The following is a 26,231-nucleotide window of genomic DNA, read 5'->3' on the forward strand; positions in this document are numbered from 1 at the left end:
TATGACATAACATTGAATATATATTATATATATTTAGACTTAGGGATGCCACCCGTTAGATAAAATACGGAAAGGTTCCGTATTTCACTGAAAGAATAAACGTTTTGTTTTCGAAATGATAGTTTCCGGATTTTACCACATTAATGACCTAAGGCTCATATTTCTGTGTGTTATTATGTTATAATTAAGTTTATGATTTGATATAGCAGTTTGCCAGCAGCTCTTCACTGTGCTTCAAGCATTGACTTGTTTATGACTTCAAGCCTATCAACTCCCGAGATTAGGCTGGTGTAACTGATATGAAATGGCTAGCTAGTTAGCGGGGTACGCACTAATAGCGTTTCAATTGGTGTCATCACTCGACCTGAGACCTTGAAGTAGTTGTTCCCCTTGCTCTGCAAGGTCCTCTGCTTTTGTGGAGTGATGAGTAACGATGCTTCGAGGGTGGCTGTTGTCGATGTGTTCCTGGTTCGAGTCCAGGTAGGGGCGAGGAGAGGGACGGAAGCTATACTGTTACACTGGCAATACTATGGTGCTTATAAGAACATCCAATAGTCAAAAGGTTAATAAAATACAAATGGTATAGAGAGAAATAGTCCTATAATTCCTATAATAACTTTAACCTAAAACTTCTTACCGGTGAATATTGAAAACTCGTGTTAAAAGGAACCACCAGCTTTCATATGTTCTCATGTTCTGAGCAAGTAACTTAAACGTTAGCTTTTTTACATGGCACATATTGCACTTTTACTTTCTTCTCCAACACTTTGTTTTTGCATTTGTTTTTAACCAAATTGAACATGTTTCATTATTTATTTGAGGCTAAATTGATTTTATTTTTGTATTATATTAAGTTAAAATAAAAGTGTTCATTCAGTATTGTTGTAATTGTCATTATTACAAATAAAAAAATTAATCAGCTGATTAATTGGCATCGGCTTTTTTTGGTCCTCCAGAAATCGGTATCGGCATTGAAAAATCATAATCGGTCGACCTCTCGTCTCCACTCCAGAAATATCTACATTTCAATCTATTAGTCAAATGTATTTTATAAAGCCCCTTGTACATCAGCAGTCACAACGTTTTTTTTGTTGTTGTTTTTTTCCAGCTACCGAGCCTTAAACCCTTAAGAGAAAGCAATGCTGAGGCAGAAGCACAGTGCTTAGTAGCCCTTGATCCTGACTCTCAGTTCCATTACATTACACATAAGAGTCATTGGACGAAGGGGTCTTCTGTAGGGGGAATTTTTTTTTTCGATCAGCAACCTTATCATTCATATAATAATTTTCAAAAAACAGAAGTCAAATTTGTACACACCTTTATAGCGTTAGGGTTCCAACTTATCCATATTATGTTACAGTGCTTGTTTTTACGGAAAACAGATGGAAGTGAGAGTGGACTACCTATGCTAATTAGCTATCTGCATATTCAAACAGCTGTGTGTTAACGGAAGACAGATGCCACAAATGTGTTGTCACTGAAAAATAATGTTGGCTGCAACGGTGTTAAAACAGTGAGTGTGTGTATGTTGAAGTGATGTGACAGTAGAGGATTTATATTTCTAGAACTTTACCAAAGTAGACACTTAGATGTAAAAGTAACATTTAGATGGAGTACTGTATTTGTCTGTTTTGGCTTCCACAGCCAATTCACCCTTTAAACAGAACGTGTAAAGTCCTTGGACTAAGGACTCCAAGGAGTCCAATGTTGGGCTTTAAGAGTACTTGTGTGGCCATTAAGGCAATATTGTTTTACAAGGCGTATATTGGTGCTATATCTGAGTGTTTAACACCTTTTCTGTCTTCGGAGTTGGTCATTTTGGGGGATTTGAATCTGGATTGGCTATCCCTGGCCTCAGATCAATTTAAGAACATATGCATTGGTTTTAAACTCACTCAATTGACCTCAAAACCCACATGGCTAAATGTGAAAAACCCTGTTAACTCCTCCTTGATTGATTTAATTCTTACTAAACCGCATAAATGTTTGTCGAGCGGGGTATTTACATATGATATCAGTGATCATTGTCCCATAGTATGTATTAGAGATACGAAACAGCAAAATACTAATTCTCATTTAATTAAGAACATAACTTTTTTTAATGTTTCTCCTCAATGGTTTTTACATGACATATTCTACTCTGATTTAGCCACTGTATCCTGTATTCCTAACCCTGAGTTGGCTCTAGAATATTTATTCCTCTGGCAGATAAACACGCCCCTATTAAACAATTCCAAGATAGCTCAGAAGAAAACCAAGAGTTCTATCTAAGCTCATTCAGGTGAGAAATCAGGCCTGGGTCAAAGCAAGTTAAACTGACTCTGTAGTGGATTGGCAATCTTTCAGACAATTAAGAAACAGATACTATCTCGATTAAGAAAGCTAAGTCAACCTACTTCCTAAGCGTTGACCCTGCTGGTGATCCTTCTACATTTTGGAAAACAGTAAATGCACTGAAGCATACAAATTCCTCTTCATCCCTGCCTAAACAAGTTCTGTCTGACTCTGGCACCATATCTGAGAAGAATGGGATAAGTGATGCTTTTTAGTTTTATTTGAGAGAATTGGTGGTTTAACTGACCCTGGTCAGTCAATCAACTGTGCTTCCCTTTGCCAGCCTCTAGCTGACTGGACAGTTAACCCGTCAAATTCTAGTGCATCTCTGTTTTCATTTGAACAATTTACTATCTGTGGTGTGCTAGATGCCTTATTATATCCCAAATAATTAACCCAGATTTTTTACCTGCCTATTATATCTGGTACTATCCCCAAGGTTTGAAAGGCGGCCCATGTACTCCCCCTTCACAAAGGTGGAGACGCTTGTGACCTAAATAATTAAAATCGCCCTATTTCTAAACTTTCTTGCCTAGCTAAACTATTAGAATCCTTAATTCTCAGCTAAGATCTTTCTTATCTTTGAAATGCATTCTAAATGTACATCAGTCAGTGCTATAACCTGGTCTAAAAACTATCTCTGCTGCAACCCTAGTTATAAATGTGGTTAACTGTATGGTTAAAAGGCAATATTGTGCTGCCCTTTTCATTGACCTGTCAAAGGTGTTTGATACTGTTAATCACTCACTGCTAATTCAAAGGCTTTCCTCAATTGGCCTATACCAGGCTGCATGTAACTGGTTAATAAATTACTTGACAGATAGAACTCAATGTGTATCTACTGATGGTGTTAAATCAGGTTTCCTGGATTTTACAAAAAGGTGTCCCACAGGGTTCTGGGCACTATGTTGTTTACATTAACAATATTGATTTGTCTGTAAAAAATATTGCAACCTGCATTTGTATGCCAATGATACTGTTGTGTATGCTTCTCTACCAACTGAGCCACACAGGAGGATGGATGTTTTCTTGAGTGATGATTAAGCATATGCACTTTTGATGGTGTCCATATTGATGGTGTTCCCGCTTACAAATATCTGGGCATCTGGATAGTTGAAAAGCTGTCTTTTTAAAAAACTGTGATGAGTTAGTTAAGAAGCTGAGAATAAAAATGGACTTCTATAGAAATAGGTCCTGGCTCTGGCTAAATAGTAGAAAGCAGATTATTCAGTCGACGTTGCTATCGGTCCTCGACTAGGGCGACATCATCTACATAAACGCAGCTGCCACCTCATTAAAGCCACGAGATGCAGTTTATCATTACAGGCAACAGTTTAAGTGCTCATCACTGCATTCTCTAACCAGAAAGTTGGTTGGCTCTTTGATGTCACGTAGGTTGATACATTACTATGTTTTCATATATAAAGCCCTTTTACAAAAAATCCCACTGCAGCTAACATCTTTACTAAACTTTAGACATACGAATTATCACATCCGGTCTCCGGGATGGCTAACTCTGGAAATTCCTTTGGTCTCTACTGACTTAGGTAAATCAGCTTCTAGTGGAACAATCTTCTAAATGTACTTTACATGTAATATTTTGGTGCCTCTAGGCCAATTCAGAAAGCTAATTGAGGGCTTATTTATTGATGAATGTGTTTTGTTTTTTATGACCATGTTTTTCCTTTCTGCCCTGTATTTTGAAGTGTGTATTTTCTGTCATTTCTGTAGTGCTCATCTGTAAAAGAGACCTTGGTCTCAGTGGGACTCCCTGGTAAAAATAAAAAGGTTGAAATAAATAAATGAATAAATAAGAGATCATATTGAATGACTATTCTAATTCCTAATTATATGTTCAAACAAATAGATGACCAGTATTTGGTTCCATCTGCCTTCTAATGGTTTGTTAGTAGGCTACTGTATGTGGTAGCAAACATTAGTATTTAATGTCAAGATTATCAAGATGCCAGTGGTGAGAATCTAATTTTGATATGAATCAGAAAATAGATTATTCATATATTATATGTAATTCAGATTCTTTACCCTAAATTGTCATGAGCTGGGGGGGAAGCATACAGTCAGTGGGGAACAAATCCCTCGCACTTCAGTTTCACTTTGAACTTAATGCTAGCCAACAGCCTGATCTTGACAGTAACATTACTGAAACAGCTCACATTGTTTCCCAACAGCTGAACAAACATTCTAGAGACAGTCGGTGACACAGGTCGCCTGGTTAAGTGACATTGTACAAGGCTACTATAGTAGCAACACTTTGCACTGGGAATTTCAACTGACATTTTGCTGGACAAACGTCCAACTTCAATTTACACTCCCTCATTATGTTAGGTCATGACCTATGAAAATAGCAATGACCACTTATTGAGAGTTAACATTTAACAAAAGATGCTGTTACAGTAGTCAAATCACGAATATTGAAATCCTTTCCCACAAGCCCAAAGCATGAATTAGTCATTTTCAAAAGAGAAATTGTTCCATTTATTTTACACCACATCATTTGGTGAATTAAACCGGATGAACATTGCATATCCAATGCTGCAAATGAACTAATTTGAACTCATGTTCCCATTTGAATGAGAAAGTATTTAAAAAGTGTGAGAACTAAACATAATGACAGTGCACTCAGTACATAATGCACTGCGTACTTTCTAAAGGTTAAATTAAGTGGGTAATGGCTCACAAAAAGAACTGATTATAAAATGTTAAAACCATAGCTCAAACATTGTCAAGCACCTAAGGACATCACATTTAGTTCTGAAATGGCAAAGATGTGCCAGCCCCGCTTTAACATGAGCTCACTGACCTCCTCCTCCTCTTGGATGTACAGCAGGCCCTGTTTCCTCCAGGGTACGATGCCTTTCAAGATGAACTCCACTATCTTAGAGCTTCGGAAAACTTCCCCCACGTATCCCCAGAGCTTGTCCACGGCCGAAACCGAGCTCTCTATTCCTTCAATTTTCTCCCGTTGCCATTTACCCTCCTGCTGCAAGTTCTTCAGCAGTGCCACAGTCTCCCCACACATTACCCTGACCTCCGAGAACAAGGCTGGGTCCCCTCCACCTCCACAAGAGCCCCTGTCCGCTGCCTGGGGGTCCCTGTCTTTTCTGAGCTGGGCCAGGTCCTTCTCCAGCATCCCCATGCCCTGACACACCATATCCAGCCTCCTGAGGACCTCTGTCTGGCTACAGGCTATCTGCTCCACCTTCACCTCAAGCTGATTCAGCTTGACCTCCATGCCTCCCAGGCTGTTCAGCAGGCTGTTAGTTGGCTTTTTCATTGCTCCAGAAGGGGCCCCAGCATTGTCCAATTTACCCCCCTCGTACATCTTGGCAATGCAGGAGGCCAATGTCTCTGGTTTACTCATAGTTCCAAGAAATTCCACACAGAAGGGAACAAGTGTCAAGCGAGACAAAGGAAGCTGTGCTAATCCACCTTGCTCCAAGCTGAATTGGATCTATTTTAGTTCAAGCTCCCGAGGTGGTGTTGTTCCGCTCCCATACAGGCAGTCTGCCGGACCCTGTTGTCTGTATGTGCCAGAGACATGACACTACTTAAATAAACACCAACTCTTCGCTATCTTATCTTTCCACTTCTCCCCCCCCCTCTACCTACCTCTCTGTCCCAACCTTTTTATATAGTAGCCCCCCCACTGCCAAAATTCCAATGGTCGCTTGACGTCACCAAAACATTTAAATTCAACCTCAGAAGATGCTGTTGACTGGTGGGCATGCTAGGAATGACCTTTTGAATATGGCCTTTCGCCAGTATTAAGAGAGAGATGTTGTGAACTTTGGAAAGGTTGTTGTTTTAAAATGTTGACCCATTGTCATGTTGCTTCCCCATTGGTATGTACAGTTTGTTTGTTTGTTTGCTGGTTGGTATATGTTTTAGTTTGTATACTGGTGCTGATAGAGTGAAGTGAACCATTGGTGAATCTAAAGGTTCTGGTCCGCCCAGCACAGCTGCTCTGATTGGGTGACTGTCCCCCATCATCGCTCAAAGGAAAGTGACTTGACATTGGCTGACACTTCCCTTTAAAAATAAACCTCTGTAGACAGAGGAATGATGAAGTGCAAGCAGGAATCTAAGCAGTCGCCCTCTCCCTCTGGTCCATGGTAAGGGAGTCTGGGGTTGGTTGCCTCATGGGTTGGTTGTCACAGTGGATATGACTTTGAATCTAGAGGGTGCTGTGTAATAATAAAAAAATGTAAAATGTATGAATTATTTGTCTAAACATAACATGTGTAAACATAACAAGATTCACTAACAGACAAACTGAACAAGGTCAACAGATATGTGACAAACCGAAATGGAATAATGTGTCCCTGAACAAAGGGGGGGTCAAAATCCAAAGTAACAGTAACAGTCAGTATCTGGTGTGGCCACCAGCTGAATTAAGTACTGCAGTGCATCTCCTCTGCATGGACTGCACCAGATGTGCCTGTTCTTGCTGTGAGATGTTACCCCACTCTTCCAACAAGGCACCTGCAAGTTCCAGGACATTTCTGGGGGGGGGGGGGGGGGTCCAAGAAGTCCCAGACGTGCTCAATGGGATTGAGATCTGGGCTCTTCGCTGGCCATGGCAGAACACTGACATTCCTGTCTTGCAGGAATCACGCACAGAACGAGCCGTGTGGCTGGTGGGATTGTCATGCTGGAGAGTCATGTCAGGATGTGCCTGCAGGAAGGGTACCACGAGGGAGGAGCATGTCTGCAATGACAACAAGCTCAGTCTGATGATGCTCTGACACACCGCCCCAGACTATTTAATTTTTAATTTTTGTGTGCCACCCCATGGGTCTCCCGGTTGCCTGGACTTGAACCAGGATCTCTTGTGGCACAGCCTTAGTGCCTTAAACCACTGCGCCACTCGGGAGACACCAAACACATTTTTTATTACACACCCACACATGTGTGCAAACATGCGCATACACACACAAACATACTCAAAATGTCATACGTTGTTCTTAAGGTATAAAATTCTGAATTCTGTTAGGAATATCGTTCTATAAAACAAAGCCATTTCTAAGACTGTGCTATATTGCGTAATTTCAAGTTAAAAAGGAATAATCTACTAGCAAATGTGACAACCCACCCCATACGACAACCAACCCTGCGATGGGGCTGGTTGTCACAAGTGGGCAAGGTGGGTTTGATTGCTTGTTGGAATAAGATATGAGAATAAAAATAGTCCCTATTCCACCCAAGACATTTCTGTTAATGTTGAAAGGAGTCTTGTAAGATATAAGAGAGAGTAAAAACTGTGACATCCAACCCCGGTATCCCCTACTGTGTCCCCTACTGTCCCATTGGATAGGAATGTTTTCCTGGAACATCCTGGCATTTTGTACTGCATGGGTCTTTCCCCATTTTCCAGTTATTAGTAAAGTATTCGGGTATTTTAAAGAGTGTTTGTTCTTTAACCTAATATTGAAAAGACAGTTCAATGACAAATGGACCTCAATGATGAAATCTCTGCTTTTCAATGATTCAACAAGCTAGACCTTACATTTGTTTAGGCTAACATGCCCAGCTGTTGACAAATGAGCTCTAGCAAAATTATCTTGGTAAATATGCGTTAAGGCCATTTCTAAGAAGACAAAAGTGTTGTCTAATAATTCAATTATCACACATTCTGGGCATATGTCTTCATCCCAGTGCTGTGAATAGTGATGCAATGATTTGATGAAATGATGGGTCCCTGTCTCCTGGTCCGGAGAGCAGAAGATAGCCCATAGAACCATCCATATGCAACTGTAACACCGCCAAGTAGTGGACGGAGTCCCTTAGGCCCAGTCTAATGGGCAGAATGTAAGCTGGGTGCTTTATTTATAAAGTCCTACCCAATGAGACTACAGGCTAGCTCTCTGCCTTGGGCCTACGCCAGGAACCATCCCACTTAAATGTAACCACATTATGCAATGGAGTGGCAATGGAAATCTCTGGTAGGATGCTGGCCCATCAAAGGAATGTGGCTCCGCTGTGGTTTTCCACAAGGGGGTTTGGCTGACTCGGGAGGGGGGGGGGTCACAGCAGCTCTGGACAATCATAACAACTCCCTTTACCACCCCATAACCCAGGGCAGGCTAGCTAGCTAGCGTCCTAGCATATCAGAAAGTAAGCGTTGGCAGTAGCATTGCTCGTAAATGAATGTCTACTCCCCCAAAATGGGGCAGCCAGCTGCAATGAATAACAGGAAACAATAGATAACGAGAGGTGCGGTGACATGGGATCAGGCCAGCGATGATAATGTGACCCAATATACATGGGTCATGGAGGGTGGGCCCGTAATACCAAGAACACAACAACATTTCAAATATAGGCCGACTGTTGCCGGGAAGCAGGGCCGTGCAAAGACCTTTTGGTGGGTGTGTGTTGAAACAAAAAAAAAGGTCAACCCCGAAAAATCCGAACAATCAAGGTCATGGACTCGTTGAGCAATTATTAGGCTACTTTGGTTATTTAGTTACTGTATATAAAAACAATAGACAGTCACATTTTAATGGCACAAATAAATAACCGTTAGCCTGAAAAGTCATTTAATATTTCACCTATAATAACTCCGTCGTCATTTGGCACAGATCTATTACATTTATTGCTTTGCTTAACCCTTTACACTAGTGAAAACTGGTCTATATGGATAGGGGACACATTTTAATGTTTAACAAAATAACTATAAAAAGCATATGCATGACCATGGGAGCAATTGAAAGAGTACACTTAGGATCTTATGGGGAAGTTATCAGACCAAATGTGAGGACACAATAGTTCACCTGACACAAGGCTGAATCCAAACAACAAATGCTCAAAAGTTGCCCAATTAACGTGAGGGATTTCGAACGACTGTCAAGTTTAGAACCACTGTCAGTCAAAACCCATATAGCATTGTGAAGTGGAGACCCTGAGCTCTGACGTCATGTATAGAATGTTACCGTACAGCCACTGCGTTACAATTTAGGGGCTTATCAATCACCAAACCTACCATTCCGACTACTTTAACAATGATTTGTGGGCAGTGGCTTCAAAACAACAACAACGACAACAAATCTACAATTTAAAAAAACAAAAACATTTTGGTGGAAATTATACTTCCACCCAAAAGGGCACTTTGGAGACTGGAAGGGCAAATGGGCATGTTCTCTGCAAAGGTAGAGCCCTATCTATGCACATGCCTGCCGGGAGGGACCATTAGACATCAAACACACGGACAGTTTCCTTCATTTGCACAGCTGCTGTGGTACCGCTAGAGCTACTTAACACATTTACTTGTATTTAATGTCTGTAAAAGTATCTGTAACAATAGCAGTAAAATAAACATGGCTCCTGGCAGGCACCAATAAAATCAGAGAGTGGGAGAACATCAGACAGAGGAAATAAAGGAAACCCAACTAACTGGAGGGTTAACCTGGGTTATTTTCCCTCTGAAATGGAAACGTGACACCAAAGCTACCTCCCTGACACAACAACATTTCAGACCTGTGAGGTCACTGGAGAGGGTATTCTGGGTTTCGTCAAGTCCTCTCCATCTAACCCTGTACCATTACAGCCCATTGTCTACCAAAAGAGAAAACATGAAAACTGTCTGACTGAACGCCTCTGCATAGTTTCCATTCCCCTAGCTAGCGTTTACAGGGGCAGTTCTATGTTACGTGACCGAATTTTGTGAGGTGGGGTGAAGAAGAATTGTGGGTCCAGGTCAGTGGGAGGTTTGCCTTGAACCCACAATTTTTTTTTTTTTATCTTTCCCAATTTTACACTGAATGGAACATTCTGGGGTGCATGATCGGCTGACAGCATTGTGTGCATGGGAAATTCTCTGGTTTTGTATCTGACTGGTATACTGATTTATTAAAACAAGTCCATCATTTTCATGAAGTGTTTGATGCATCTAAGTGTGCGTGGCAAGGTTTGAGCCTAGTGGGTCTAGTTAGAGCTCTTGGCAGACCAGAGGAGTCAGTATTTTGATCTGTTTGGAGAGCTACTGATGGAAAGTCTTTTGCTGTACCTAATGCTCCTCTTTCTCCACGACCCCTGACATTAATATGATCCATGTATGTCAATCACAAGTTTAAAATACCATTGTGGTTCTGTGGGAGTAATACCACACAGCATATCAAATCAAAGTTTATTTGTCACGTGCGCCAAATAGAACAGGTGTGGACCTCACAGTGAAATGCTTACTTACAGGCTCTAACCAATAGTGCAAAAAAAGGTATTATGTGAACAATAGGTAAGTAAAGAAATCAAAATAACAGTAAAAAGACAGTGAAAAATAACAGTAGTGAGGCTATATACAGTAGCGAGGCTACATACAGGCTCTGATTAGTCGAGCTGATTGAGGTAGTATGTACATTTGAAGTCGGAAGTTTACATACACTTAGGTTGGAGTCATTAAAACTAGTGTAGTTTTGGCAAGTCGGTCAGGACTCCTTTGTGCATCACACAAGTCATTTTTCCAACAATTGTTTACAGACAGATTATTTCACTTATAATTCACTGTATCACAATTCCAGTGTGTGTTGTCTGTGCCTTTAGCTTTAATCCAGAAAATGATGTCATGGCTTTAGAAGCTTCTGATAGGCTAATTGACATCATTTGAGTCAATTGGAGGTGTGCATGTGATTGTATTTCAAGGCCTACCAACACCATGGGACCACACAGCCGTCATACTGCTCAGGAAGGAGACGCGTTCTGTCGCCTAGAGATTAATGTACTTTGGTGCAAAAAGTGAAAATCAATCCCAGAACAACAGCAAAGGACCGTGTGAAGATGCTGGAGGAAACAGGTACAAGCGTATCTATATCCACAGTAAAACGAGTCCTAAATCGACATAACCTGAAAGGGTGCTCAGCAAGGAAGAAGCCACTGCTCCAAAACCGCCATAAATAGATGGCATCATGACCTGAAAGGGTGCTCAGCAAGGAAGAAGCCACTGCTCCAAAACCGCCATAAATAGATGGCATCATGAGGAGGGACAATTATGTGGATATATTGAAGCAACATTACAAGACATCAGTCAGGAAGTGAAAGCTTGTTTGCAAATGGGTCTTCCAAATGGGCAATGTCCCCAAGCATACTTCCTAAGTTGTAGCACAAAGTCAAGGTACTGGAGCGCACATCACAAAGCCCTGATCTCAATCCTATAGAACATTTTGTGGGCAGAACTGAAAAAGCGTGTGCGAGCAAGGAGGCCTACAAACCTGACTCCGTTACACCAGCTCTGTCAGGAGGAATGGGCCAAAATTCACCCAACTTACTGTGGGAAGGCTGCATGACACATTTGACCCAAATTAAACAACTTAAAGGTAATGCTACCAAATATTAATTGAGTGTGTAAACTTCTGACCCACTGGGAACATGTTGAAAGAAATAAAAGCTGAAATAAATCATTCTCTACTCTTATTCTGACATTTCACATTCTTAAAATAAAGTGGTGATCCTGACTGGCCTAAGACAGGGAATTTTTACTAAGATTTAATGTCAGGAATTGTGAAACTGAGTTTAAATGTATTTGGCTAAGGTGTATGTAAACTTCAGACTTCAACTGTACATGTAGATATGGTTAAAGTGACTATACATATGAACAGAGTAGCAGTAGAGTAAAATCCTAGAGAAAGTTTGCCATATTTACCGTATGTAAAATGCATCTCAACAAAAGTAATGTTGAAATAGGCCTAGTAATGGTTGTAGACTTCCCAAAGTTCCCATTGTTTGTTTGTATGCTCATAGTGGTGGTCATCTCATAAACAAACTTGAACATTGTGAAAATTCTGTGCAATTTCCAGCGAGTGTTTACTGTGAACACCGAGGCTGTACCCAGTTAAAGTTAACAGTGGCCAAGCATTTGATCCTAATGTAGGCCTACCAGAGTGGCCTACCATCGAAAACAATGAAGAAAATGCATCCCATACATTTTAATATGGAAATAGCTGTTTTCTCATACAGTCTACAGTAGCAGCAAATGTGCAGTGTTCAATGTAGGCCTACAGACATTTGAAAAAAACAAGCAGGTCTTAATATGATACATGTCAATCACAAGTTCAAAATACCACTGTGGTTCTGTGGGAGTAATACCACAGCATATCCTAGTGAAAGGTTGATGTAATATTTACTTTACTGGGCCGATGGTGCCTGCATCTATGGTCAGTCTCAGCAGAGAGAGAGAGAGCAGCAGACTGATAATCCTAGCCTCTCAACATCCCCTCCGCTCTCGCTTTCCTCCACTGACACTGACCAAAAAGGGACACTCTTCCAGTTGATGGCAAAACTTGATTCGCATCGCATTATTTCTGCCTCATGTTGTTACTTCTATTAACAGAAAAAGTGTAAAATTCCTATTAAAAGACCCAAGCAGCTAATACTAACAACAACGCATGCCTATCGATACACTTTCCTACTCATTGATTACTGCTGCAATGCTTGTTGTAACGTAAACTCACGTAAACTCGTACATCGCCTTGGTCTGTACAATTGCCCTTATTTTAGCCCCCCAAAAACATGATACTTCCAGATCAACTGTAATGTCAATACCATTGTAAAGCACCATTTCTCCCCTTTCAAACAGAATCAATTACATGACCTAAACGCTGCTCGTTTCTGCATAATTCAAGCAGGCAATGAGCCCTGTCGGGTCTTTTTAAAAATGGCGGGTGGGGAAGTGAAACTAATGCGTGATAGTGAGAAGGAGGGATGTTGTGTGGGAAAATGGCTTTTTTCACTCGATCTGTCCAACTTATCACCTTATCGCCTCTAAAATGTAAATAAAACAATATAAAGAGTTTATATAATGTGTCATTACATACCTATTTGAAGGTTTGTGTCGAATTTGAATCGGGTTTTTAGGGCGGTGCTTAAGTGATCTTAGAACAGAGACTTTGAGAATGATGATCGCATGCAATGATGACGAAAAAAATGACTCGGTATCCACCCTTACCCCTGTCACTGTCCATTTCTTGTTTTTAGAGGATGATAGAAGTGCTACACCTGGTGGAGAGAGATTGTAAGACAGAAATAGTTGCTTAACGTGTGCTGTACGTTACGACATGACACGTAAAGATGTAACTGGAGGGTCAGATTTTCCAATTTTCTCCAATACTATAGAGCCATTGCCATGTCGATCAACGCTTGAATAGAAACCTAGTTCACACCCCCGATTTTGACGTCAACACAGTCGCTACAGTCCCATTAGTTTTCTTTGTAGCCTCGTTTGAATGTTGCGGTTGCGCACATTTGTACGGAATGGGGTGAGTTTACGTTAGTGCTAAATGGAAATAGGAACAAAGCCATTTCATGGTTTACAAAGTGTTGACAGTGCTGAGTAAGAATTTAAACATGAACTCACTGAATCGGGTGCACCTACAATTAACAGCCCGAGATTAATAAATTAAAAAATAGGAACACAAGGATTTATTTTTTATTTAAACTTTATTTAACTAGGCAAGTCAGTTAAGAACAAATTCTTATTTACAATGACGGCCAAACCCAGACGACGCTGGGCCAATTGCGCGCTGCACTATGGGACTCCCAATCACGGCCGGATGTGATGCAGCCTGGATTAGAACCAGGGACTGCAGTGCCCTTTATCGACTAGAAATGACTTGGAGATCGGACAGGTTGGTGACCACTCTAGAAAATTGACTGAAATTCAATCTCGAGTGGTGCTTCTCTTCATTGGGTGATATGTATTCTGCATGGAATTCCAGGGGAGCTGCGTGGCAGTCTCAGGGCTACTGCGCGCCTGCTGCTAAAAAATCACTCAAGTACAGCTACCCAGAGGATAATAGGGATTTGTGTATGTTCTTAAACCAGCTGCCAGAGTTAAAGTTATGGATAACAAACAGATAGCATGCTAATACACCAGTGGTGGTTTGTACCGTTTAAGATGTTGGAGGACAATTTTTTTTTTAATGAGCATGGCCTTATTTTTATTACAGCATATTGAATGGCTGTCATGCATATTCCATTCACCTAGCTCACTGTAACATCGATAGGCTTAGGATAAGGATAGTGCATGCTACTCAAATTTCCCTATACCGATCATAAGGTTGCTACAACCTAGCCTATGAATTAACATTTACATTGTAGGTGCACAGGTCGAGAGAAATTTGAGTAATCAAGGTGACAGACATTGACACATTCAATACCGCCTTGCACACTCTTTCCTGCATCTAGCTAATCTAGGATGTAATCATTAGTCCAACAGTTGAAAACAAGAGTTTCTAATGGACAAAATCAGGTATTTTTTTATCCCTGTTTCGATCCATTTGCCTCCGTTTAAGAAACGTTTTCCAACAGAATTGGCGGAATGAATACACCCCATGATCCCACACAGCCTACATCGTTGTCACCATATTAAAGTCATAGTCAACATACTGTAGCTACTAAAACTAACACATTATTAAATCCACTACAATCATGCAGTGCAGTGTTCAGTCAGCAGGAAGCAGTTTAGCAGCTACACCGGCGGGCCCCATGGCAATAAATGTATAACACCAAAATCTTACCTTGACTTGAGAGTTGCAGTTTTGGATAGGCATAGCCAACTGTTCAACTATTGTCTTTCTCTCTCTTTGAGTCAACGACTCACCACATTGTATGCACTGAAGTGATAGCTAGCTGTAGCTTATGTGTTCACCACAAGATTCATTCTCTGATCTTTGATTGGGCGGACAACATGTCAGTTCATGCTGCAAGAGCTCTTATAGGTTGGAGGACATCCTCCGGAAGTTGTCATAATTACTGTGTAAGTCTATGGAAGGGGGTGAGAACCTCAAGCCTCCTAGGTTTTGTATTGAAGTCAATGTACCCAGAGGAGGACGGAAACTAGCTGTCCTCCGGCTACACCATGGTGCTACCCTATAGAGTGCTTTTGAGGCTACTGTAGACCTTCATTGCAAAACAGTTTATTTTAATTATTTGGTGACATTAATATATTTAGTTTAGTTTTATCTAAAAAGGGTAACTTTTTTTAATGTTTCACTATTTTTATTTTATGAAATTCACTTAAGAGAATGGTCCTCCCCTTCCTCCTTAGAGGAACACACAAACACACACACACACACACAAACTGTCTTTTGATATGGATAGACAAATACAGACCTTCAAAAATACAACTTTTTTTTTCTGCAAGAAGTCATGTTTTCGGCAAGCTTGATGAACAAATGATCTAACCCTGAGGGCTATGCTTCATATATTATTTAATAACATAAAATAAGTTTTACTTCATAAGAAAATCTTAATTCAAGGACTTAAATAGTAATTGAGAAAAACAACACCGTAATAACTCACTCTTCTCCCAAATGTTCTTTTCCACCTGACCACCTCCAAATAACATTCCCGATGCTCCCATGCTGTGTTAAGGGCAATGATTTAAAAAAACTAATGGAGTTAGATATGGTACAGTAAATGTGACTTGGTCTCACTTCACTGACCAAGCACTAATGTGATTTTGAGCACACAAGGCTGTTTGTTTGTTTGTTTGTTTGTTTCTGTTCAATGATGTTGATGCATCATTTTCTTTGAGTGTATGATGATTTGTGATTCAATATTATGTAACCCTTATGAATATTAGACACAAAAATATTCTAGAATCTAGAAAGGAATTAATTTAGTTTTGCCTAGCATCTTTTATTAGATGCCTATTATTAATTAGGCAGCCTTGCGTGACCAATGGTCTGTCTTGAATCTAACTTCATCCATGAACCTGATTTAAATAAAATGACAAAAATAAAACTAGCTTGTATAACCTCAACCCAAAAGCAATGAGTGCCAAGTCTCTTACCGTGAACTTTTGAATGTAGTCAGACACGCTGAAACCTCCAGTGCGTAGAAGGAGAGTTCTATAGACGGAGGTTCCCATCACTTTCTCTCTGCTCAAGGTTAGGACCTACGGTTCTCCATACCAGGGTCTCTGGGCCTTATGGAGAGGGTGAATGGGGAAGCCGGGCCCTCTGGGTACTGAAACATAGTGGAAAAGAAAGATGGGTGCTGACAGAGACAACTCTATCTTATCGCCCGGTGCCTCGTCCTGGGTCCCTATCCTGTCCCCTCTCGTAGTGATATCAGCACTGCTCCAGCACCACGGCCGGCCCAGAGCAAAGAGCACTTCCTGCAGGGAGATAACAGCTGCCTGAGATTAGGCAGGGTATGCACGAAATGTGAGTGTCCTGCTTTATTAATAGGGGTTCAGATTGGCCTTTTTGTTTTGGAAGGTCTCTGTGGGGGTCCTTCTCCCACCCAGTGATGATGAGAGGATGATTCCTAGTCTGAGGTGAAGAGAGCCCGTTCTCAGATCTCTCACGAATGCCCTCTCTCTGCACCCCACTGAGGTTAATACCAGTGTAGCCCATCCTGTTTACCCCTCCGTGTGTGTGTGTGTGTTTTGAGTGCGTGCGTGTGTGTGAACCTGTTAGGGATCTGATCCCACACAACTCTGCTTTGGGGCAACAGAAGTTGCGTCACCAACACTCAAATGCAGTGGCATCGTGTTGCTGGTCTTAACCTCAAAACCACCCATGTCTTACACTCAGGGATAAAGAGGCCCCCTCTCAGCCTGGCAGCAACAGGGTTTGGAATGGAAAAGTCTTCACCTCCTGGCAAGCATCCCACTGCAGTTTTTTCCTCCTCAGAACGCCTTGTTTAGAAGTGCATGGTGTTTTTGGAATATTGTCTACAGGCTCTGGTGTCTGCAGGGGTCAGTGTCAGCTCTATGATGCAGGAAGAAGTATGCACGCCAGAGGGATAATGTCCCAATGGTCCTAAGGAGATGATGATGATGCACATTTTCATTAGGGCTGACCTGTTAATGTGTCACTGTGTATGTACACGTGCTTGAGCCACACATATGACATATCTATTATGAACAGCATGTAGGTGGTGTGCCGGTGGACTGTCACAATGTCATAATCCTCCTTCTGATGTGGATGATGCTTCAGTTAACTGTCTGCCTTTAGACATCACAGGACAGCTGGTGGGTAAGGAATCAGCATGATTCGAACTGTTGTCATTGCTGGTGTGTATAGAGTTTTACACAATCTGTCTTTCTTGGATGCCTGACATGTGTGTCTGTCTATGCTGTCGCACTTGTCTCTGTCTCTGACTCACTTAACGTGGAAATTGTACTCAATGTCCTGTTCTCTACGACCAAGTTTTTTTTTGGTCAAAACAGCCCACTGGGTCCTCCAAGACAGATACACATGCACACTAACATGACTGTTAGTTAAATGAAAAGCTGGATGATTCTTCCGAACAAGACTTAATAGGGACGTTTAAATCTCCTGAAACAACTTGTTGTTCACATTGTTGATCTCTTACTGTAGTGGTCCCCTGGATGCTAAGACCTCAGAATGACTGTCCAGTATTTCATTGAAAGAGATGTTTCTACCACAGGAGGTTGGTGGCACCTTAATGGTGGAGGACGGGCTCGTGATACTGGTTGGAGCGGAATGGTATCAAACACATGGTTTGATGCCATTCCATTCGCACTGTTCCAGCCATTATTATGAGCCATCCTCCCCTCAGCAGCCTCCACTGGTTTCCTTACATTTTCCATCTAAATCCAGAGCCAGAGAAAAACTCTCTGGGGAAACAAGCAACAAAGGCAAAAGATTCTCTCATCCATCAATCCATTTCATAAAAAATAGATGGACTGACTAATGTTCTTTGAAGTAGAGTGGCTTATAATTATAATAACCACTTTTCATTTGATGTTTGTTAATTTGAAGACATTTAATTAAATTCTTTCTGCCACATATGATGTCATAGCAGAGGAGACTGAGAGATCACCATTTCACAAAAATTAACATTTACTGTTAATTATGTGAACTCAGCACCGGATTCTTATGTCACTGGATTGCCCTCCAGTGGTTGAAAGAGAGACTACATAGCATTTTAACATTTCAATGACAAAGAAAAGGACAAGGCACTAAATTATTTACATGCAATAATTTCACATGTTACGAAGGGAGTAGGGTCTATAGGAGAGAAAGTGAAAACATTTAAATGTTGGTCTCTAGGACATGAGGGTGGTTCACAGTTTGACATTGGTTTTCCAGTAGGCAACATCCTCAAGCACACCTTACAAGCATGGATTATATGCAAACTATAATATTGGGCAAATAATAAACCGAACAGATTAGATTTTAAAATAATGTTAGGAGTATTAGCTACTGTATGTTTAATCATTTTTTTAATTATAAAATTGTCCTCAAATTCCATAAAGCGAATAATATACAGTATCTCATGTTACATTGGAAAGTAGCCAGGTTACATACGCCAAGATCTGAACAAAGAACTCTCTCGCTGGTTAATGAGAGCATATGTGAGTCATGTGACTTGGGGAACACTCCACACGGAACAAATGGCAATTTTGTTTGAGTAACGATAGACTTTTAGTGTGCACACGTATCTCTCTCTCTCCCTAGACCCCTATTCTCTCTCTCCATCTTTCTGTCTATGGGCATGGGTGCTCAGTATTGCTCACTTCACTATTTCCTGTTAGATAGAAAGCCAGGGATCTCAGTGTTCCTGGGGGCATGTGGTAATAGGGAATGGTATTCAGGCTGGGCCAGGCATTTCATCATTAACAGCCCTGCCCAGCCTGGGCTCAGCGTGTTAATTTCAGTCCCACTACCAGCCATATGCAGTAATGATACTGTCATCATGGAACTTTCTCACATTACAGTACATGATTTCTGAAATGTGCTCATCAGGTAGCGTCCTTTATCCTTATACCCTTAAGAAATCCAAATAAGGTCTGACTGCGTGAGTGATTTCCATTAACAACCGATTCTCATTTCAATCATGTTCTACATTTCACAGAACATAGTCATTTTCTCAGAAAATGTCATTAAGAGTGAGTTTCAGAATTTGGAGCAGTGGTTGACTAATATCATGACTTTCGTTTTCAAATGGTGCTTGTAGATAGCGGATGGATGTGTATTATTTAATGTTTGAATGTATTCGAATCAGAGGCCCAATGTGAAAGTTGACACCCATCTCCTGTGGTTTTGCATTGCAACAGGCAGGCTTTACTCAAGTATCTTATGTAAATGTTGGCTTTGAGAAGAAAGAAAATCCCGGGTTCACCCTGAATCCCTTCTTCATTGTGTCCAAGTCTCCTCTGAATATTTGAGGGGAATTAATACAATTTCTTAGGGCAGCCAATCCACATAATCCCCATGACATAAAACAAAATGCATCCAGGATAATTTATAGCCATATACTTCCAATGCCCTCCTCTTATGAAACTGCATCTGGGTTCTGTCAATTTCACAGTGAATTTAAGGGTCAAAGTTCTTTAATCCAACTCTCAAATAACCTTTTTATTACTTCACTTAGATTAAAATTCATTACTTTCCCCCCTATAAGAACAGCACTGTCTTTTGTTTTTACTCACATGTATTTCCCATTGGGGCATGCTGAACACGGTCTCTTTCTGGTTCACAGAATGGCCACAGTTTCTCACAAGGACTGAGGTGTCAATAATACAGCACACAGAACCCTTTTCCTAACCAAGAAGAAAAAGTCTCATTATAGCTCATCATTAACAGCCCTGCTTTGCATATTCAAACACCAGCAGTGTTTACTCTCTAGGTTTCACTCATTGTATGAATAACCAGGATATGACGTACGCAAGTTTCTGTACATTCATACATGTACAATGCCGTTTGGTGAACAAAGAGGCCAGGCAGTTGAAAATGTCTCCAACAGGATTATCCTGTGAGGTTGAGATCTGTTGAGTTCCATGGAAACTGGGATGTCTTCCAGACGGATGAGCCTTTAATGGCAGGGCCTTTCCCCTGTGGAGGGAGGTAGAGCAGAGCTGGAGAAACGGCAGCAGCAGCTGTCTCCAGGAGAAGTGGGCAGGTTACAAACAGGTGTCTCAGAGGCCAAGCCAATCCCTCTGCCTGCCGCAAGGTAACATATAGACATGACGGTGGGTAATACACTATAGTACCAGTGAATGATGTGTATGTGCAGTAAATCAACAAAGTACAACACACTCTTAAATAAAAACTTATATTTGCTCATTAAGGCCCAACATCTGACAGTGGTGGTTGTGATTCATCTCTTTTAATGACAAAAATAAGTCACATTAAAGAGGATTTGTCTTTGACATTTAAATTACAGGTGTCCAAAGCAAATATGACATATTTAATATATTGTCACCAATAATAAAACAAAAGACAAAACAATATGCATTTAAATTAAGATGGTACACAAGCATTATAAATATAAATGTGCAAGGCCTTCTCCCAAAGTCTTAAGCATGATACAAAATATATTGAACATTATGTTCCAATGGCATCTAGACTTAAATAAACAATGTTTACTAGCACTACAAGCCAATAACATTATAGAAGCCAGTTACAATGCTAGGATGGCCCTCCATGCTTCAACATATTTATGCCCTTTTTTAATAGAAATGTTTTGCATTTGCTACCGACAGCTTTCTTGGCTGACAAGGTGATAAATCTTATACCATATCATCTATATATATATATATATATATATATATAATATAAAATCTGATTAAAAGATAAATATTCAGATGTCCTACCCCCTCCAATTCCATAAGCTACTCTAAAGATACAAGTTGGTTCCAACATTTCCTCTTGAGCAGACCAGGTGCCTGCTTCTCAATGTTCCCCAACATCTCCATTTTCCCAAGGCTTTGACCAATCGGGCAGGGAGTTCATGGGTCAGAGTTCATACCCTGTTAGACACACTGTGGTGGTCATCCATGGGTTTCTCCACAGTAACAATCTTAGGTTTCACATGTCAATCCCTCAAAGCAACCATCTGGTCTGTCTATAGGATCAGTCTTTGGCCCAGGATCTTTCGGTTGATCTCGGCCAATGCCACCGAAAACACAAATGCTTTCTCATCTGAGAGGTTGGCATAGATATCAACTTCTTTCTCAAATTTTTCTGGTAAAAAAAAAAACACAAAAGAAAATGAATTAACAACATTCCCTGGTTAATAGAGAAAACCCATTCAGAAACATACATCATTTGCATGTGACAACAATAACCTTGGGCAATATATTAACATAATTTCTGTCTTCCACACAGGAGGAACCTGCATAATGATATTTCTCTTTATAGATCAGCCGCTAAAGCACAGGCAGAGTCAGGGACACCATGATTTATTCATGGGTGAGAGGAGAGAGCAACCCTCTCTGTAAATCTGTCATCCAAACACAAATCCCCCAGCTTTGTCCCAATACTGCACTAATCACCAGCCTTATGTCCTGTGACTGGAAAATACTGAAATATTACTAAAAGAGTAATAGTAAAAGAGTCAACACAAAACAATGAAGAATAACAAAGCTTAGAAAGTATCTTGGAAACGCTTAGTATATCATAACTTGCACCATTGTCATTGAGTGTCACTTTTTATTATTGTTTTACCTTTCTCCTCCTCCTGCTTCTTCAGCCCAACTGTCTTTGGCCTGCCCCGCCCTCTCCGGATCTGATCAGATTGGCTGTTGGAGCGGCATCGCCTTCTGTTCTCCATGTCATTGGTTGACGGAGAGTTGATCTTCTCTCTGCGAATTCTTTCAGTTCTCCTCCTCTTTGCATCCAACTTGTCTAAATAGAGCAGATTTTTTTTTTTTAATTGTATGAACACTAAAAATATGCCATATGGAAATGAAAGATTAATGTAAAGTAATGAATTGCCTTCAAATATGTCAAAGTATCAAATGCATCATACATCCTAAGGACAAATCGTCTTATGCCAATGACTCCAGTTTAAATGTATGTTATGGAAAATTTGTGGGAAGGCTATATGGTATTAAACATCTTAGCCTCCACTTTTTCTCTCCTACCAACCCCTCTCTACCAACAATACAGCCTTAAAATAACAACAGAATAGCTCCTCTCATATTCAACACGATTCCACCAAAAGGAAGACGCTTGCATTCTTTTTTCGGTGATTCCAATGCATATCTAGCATCCTAGGTGTGCTGTTGCCTCAAAACCACTAAGTCATTGAATCAGTGGAGTGTTCTTATTACCAGAGCAGGAGGTAGGCCTATATTTCACTAGGAGTTTCTGTCTAGTGGCCTTTTAAAAAGCCTTCCTCTTCAGAAATTTAAATGACCACATATGCTGCTTCCTGAGTGGTGTAGGCAGTGAGTGTGCACCCGGGAGTATTTTGGTTTCAAAACCAGGACTGATTGAAAGGGCCAGATAAAATAGTGATACAAATGGACAAATATTTGGTGCCCAAAAGGGTAATGCTTTATAACTGTGTAGCAACCCACTACTAACAATATTGTATTAACATATTATTGCATAGTTTTTTAGTAACTCTGTAATAATTGCAAAGCAATAGTATTGCTATTAAATTCAATTGATTGTTTCAAAGTCTGGACTAAGCCTGAAAATATATTTTCTACATCAACCACGTTTCTGCTATGCGAGAATACACACAACTTCAGAATCTCCCAGGAATTCTAGCCTTATCAACAGCTTGCCCAAACAAGAACACACATCCTCTTCAGACTGACAATATTGTCATAAAATTGTGACATAATCAATAGTCCGAGAAAACTATTGCACTCCATACTATAACATAAACATCATATACATAACTTACTTACAGTCTTATATAAATATGTTCCACTGAGGAATCATGAGCGAGCAAAAAAATAAATACAACTATTGGCACTTTTACCCAGAAAAAAAGGTTCAGTGCAACCTTAGTCTTCCTAGTCAACAATAATAAATGTTTTATTAGTGTCTGTTCAAAGTTACAAAGGAAGTACTCAAATTTTAACCTGAAAACCTGAGACAGTCTACAGAAATTACAGCGAGGAGAGGCAAATGATAAACTATTTAAGGAGAGGGGGGAAGCCAAAACCCATCATTAAAAATCACAGAGCTGAAATTCAAGACTCCTTCCTCTTCAAATGGAACCAGTCTTCTCTGCCTTCAAAATACTTATTAACTACAATAGCTCAAAGTTCATTCTGTATCATAAGAAACTAATGAAATTGTATCATAAAGCAAGAGAAGATGCGAGTAATTCTACTCCATAAACTGTCTAATACTAAGTGTTTAATACAACAAAGTTCAAAGGCATGTGTTAACATTCCATTCATAACTTCAGGCACTGCGATAGCCTATACACGATGATTTCACCCCTACCTAGATATTTATTTTTTAAGTACTAGCCTACGTTTAGCATTCCAATCACTCCATCTTTTAAAAACTAAACAGCCGTATTGTACTGGTTCTCATCCTTTAAGGTTGAAAATATATATATTTGCAGAAATGTGTTTATTTTCAGGTAATAAAGTAGCACTAATCTATTTAAGGTATTTCTATGGCATATTCTTCAAAAAACTGATTAAAATAATTGCTTAAATGTTACTGCATTTTTAAACAGTCTGTTTGGAGGGAGATGCAAGGCTATGGGCAGACAGTAGCACATTGATGACACGCACACGGGAAAAGCCCTGATTGGAATAACAGTGAACTAGTATTCTGTAAACATGCTCAGATACACAGGCAGGCTTCTGTGCCCTATATCGATTTAATCCTTACACTTTCCACATTTGACAGGATCATAGCAGCATGAGCTGGCATTTAATGGGTTATATAACAATTCTGTATTCTAATTTATTTTCCTAATCACCTTTTGGAAATGGCTTAATCAAATCCTGTTAGATATCTGTATTCTGAAAATGTCAAATTTCATGACAGACAACATGATCTAACTCTACAGCTAAATGTAAGATCTAACTTTTCACAGTCAGCGATATAGGCTGCCTTATGCTACTGCAAAAGCCTACAAGAGAGAACTGAGGGAACAAGCTTTTCAGTCAGGAATAAAATATCCCATCCCCCCACTTCTTGCAGTAGGCTACTCACTCAAGCAAATAGCCATTTAAACCAGCCAGCACTGCACCACTCAAATATTATACTCTGATCCAACTGACAAAAAATAAATAAACACCAATACATCTTAAGTGAATAACCAGGGGAGGGGGAATGTAATTGTATTAATACATGACTAAACTCAGCAAACTCATTTGATACAATTACATTCTGACTACTTTATCATCAATCTCATGTGAATGTTTTACAGGCTCATAATAAAACAAAATACCTAAGTTAATAAACATTGTAACATTGAGTGTGTGAAGAGGACTTCAAAGAAACTATGATTTGTAGGCTCCTGAAGTATGTTAATTTACCTATTGCTGGTGGTGATCTCTCATTCAGTTTGGCATTTAGAAGCTTTCGACTAATGAATACATAGCCACAGGGACAAGACTTGCAAGCAACTGGAATCTAAAAATGAAACAGGATAAAACATGGTTAATATAAAATATTCCTCCAAACTGAGGAAACTTTGTTGATGAAGTCATCTATTAAGCATAGGCTACATTCCAGAAGCTATATAAACTTTAGTATTTTTTGTTAAACAAGGGCGTAGCCAGTGTTAACCCCCATGATAACTATATTGCCCAACAATTTTGAGATATTAGAGGACTGTCCTTTGTAATTCACGAAAAAGTCCTTAGCGCAATCTTGCTGAAACGCACCACATATTTTGGACACGTGCCGACAACAGCGGTGACATTAAAACGTTCTAATGAATAAAGCGTTTTCAAATCGAATGTAGACCAGTAGCCTACATTTCGTCGACACATTATTTTTTGAAAATCAATTCATCGATGCAGTTTAGAGAAATGATATCAAGAAACGATCTAAAAGCTAGATCAAAATGTCGCCGTATAAACTACGATTTATTTGTGTAATATGTTAATTTTTACAATATATCAATGTCAGCAATGCAGCTACATTTAAGACATTTCAACGCGCGATATTGTTCTAAGGCTATATATAGCCTATGGTTTGCAAAGTCAGATCACGATGATTAACCAGTTTCAGTTGGGTTACAGTATGACAGTGTATCAAAAATAAGGAAACGTCGAGCCACATTTGGCGAGCAATAACATTCTGACTCTTTAATCGTATCAACGTGTCATTGAAAGCACTTACTAGCTATAGTTGAGGTACATTGTAACAGTGTTTGAGATCTAATGCACATACTAATTTAGATGATTAGCCTGATTATTTGCATTAGTTTATACTATGTTGCTCCAGATCTTGAATTCATAGGCTACCATATGGGACTTCAGCAGCCTACAGTGGCTTTAAATCACATGCCTGTGAGGCAAAACAACATTTCCACTAAGTCATAATATATCAAAATGAACAATATCTATACATTTTCTCACCTGTTGGTCGCACTCAGGGCATGATTTGGTAGCCATTTTTACTTTCTTAGCTTTGTTTACCGACATATTATGTTTCCTTATCCGATGATTCCTTTGAAAAAAGCCTACTTCAACGCCGTAAAACTTATTTCTGCAATACATGAAGTGCAGCTGATCTTGCTCAGACGGACATAAATTATACAAAAGCAATGACCATGCGCACTGTGGTCAATGAGAGAGGATTCATTATGCTTTTCCTTTACTATGACATGGGGCATGCGCACCACTCAGCCTAAAAAACAGTTGGCTACATACAGTACACTAGAAAATGTTCTGCATAATGCTTGCATTTTTAATCCTATCCACTGAGCATACGTTAACCTCTCACAGAGTCGGAAACAGTGCTCAGCTGGAACAAATTATTTAAATATACACAAGTGACTAGATGACCAGAAAGGGGGCGCTGTGTTGAGGCCACTGTGCCTCCATTTTGGCACTCCCCCACTGTACAAATACATTGGGAGCTATACAAATGTATTTATTAATTAATCCCTACATTCGTTTTTGCTACATTTATTCTATTACAGACACCTTAATGTATACTTTTAAATTATATTATGTGAGCTAAGCATAAAAAATGAAC

At 40.0% G+C, this 26,231-nt stretch overlaps 2 protein-coding genes across 4 annotated transcripts in view; both read right to left on the bottom strand.

The window, feature by feature from the left end:
• Positions 1-19,933, bottom strand: part of LOC135547470 (myosin light chain kinase 3-like) — a 34,448-nt gene extending 14,515 nt beyond the window's left edge. Inside the window, exons 1-2 of one of the 3 annotated variants that reach the window (XM_064976522.1) lie at positions 19,748-19,933; positions 16,133-16,308 (exon numbers count right to left, since the gene is read on the bottom strand). In XM_064976522.1, the coding sequence (XP_064832594.1) occupies positions 16,133-16,210 (78 nt within the window). In that variant the 5' untranslated portion in view covers positions 16,211-16,308; positions 19,748-19,933. Of the gene's footprint in view, positions 1-5,155; positions 5,947-16,132; positions 16,406-19,747 lie in introns of those variants that run through there. The other 2 variants (XM_064976530.1, XM_064976514.1) reach the window with 2 other exon arrangements.
• A 421-nt stretch (positions 19,934-20,354) lies between these two features.
• On the bottom strand, positions 20,355-25,973 carry LOC135547492 (UPF0547 protein C16orf87 homolog). The gene is made up of 4 exons (XM_064976556.1): positions 25,610-25,973; positions 24,560-24,656; positions 21,765-21,944; positions 20,355-21,281 (listed from the first exon to the last, which is right to left on the bottom strand). The coding sequence occupies exons 1-4, from the start codon at positions 25,748-25,750 to the stop codon at positions 21,163-21,165; spliced, it is 537 nt and encodes a 178-aa protein (XP_064832628.1). The 5' UTR covers positions 25,751-25,973; the 3' UTR covers positions 20,355-21,162.
• Positions 25,974-26,231: the final 258 nt, after the last annotated feature.

The sequence above is a fragment of the Oncorhynchus masou genome, chromosome 1, assembly GCF_036934945.1.
Source record: "Oncorhynchus masou masou isolate Uvic2021 chromosome 1, UVic_Omas_1.1, whole genome shotgun sequence".
NCBI classification, from domain to species: Eukaryota; Metazoa; Chordata; class Actinopteri; order Salmoniformes; family Salmonidae; genus Oncorhynchus; species Oncorhynchus masou.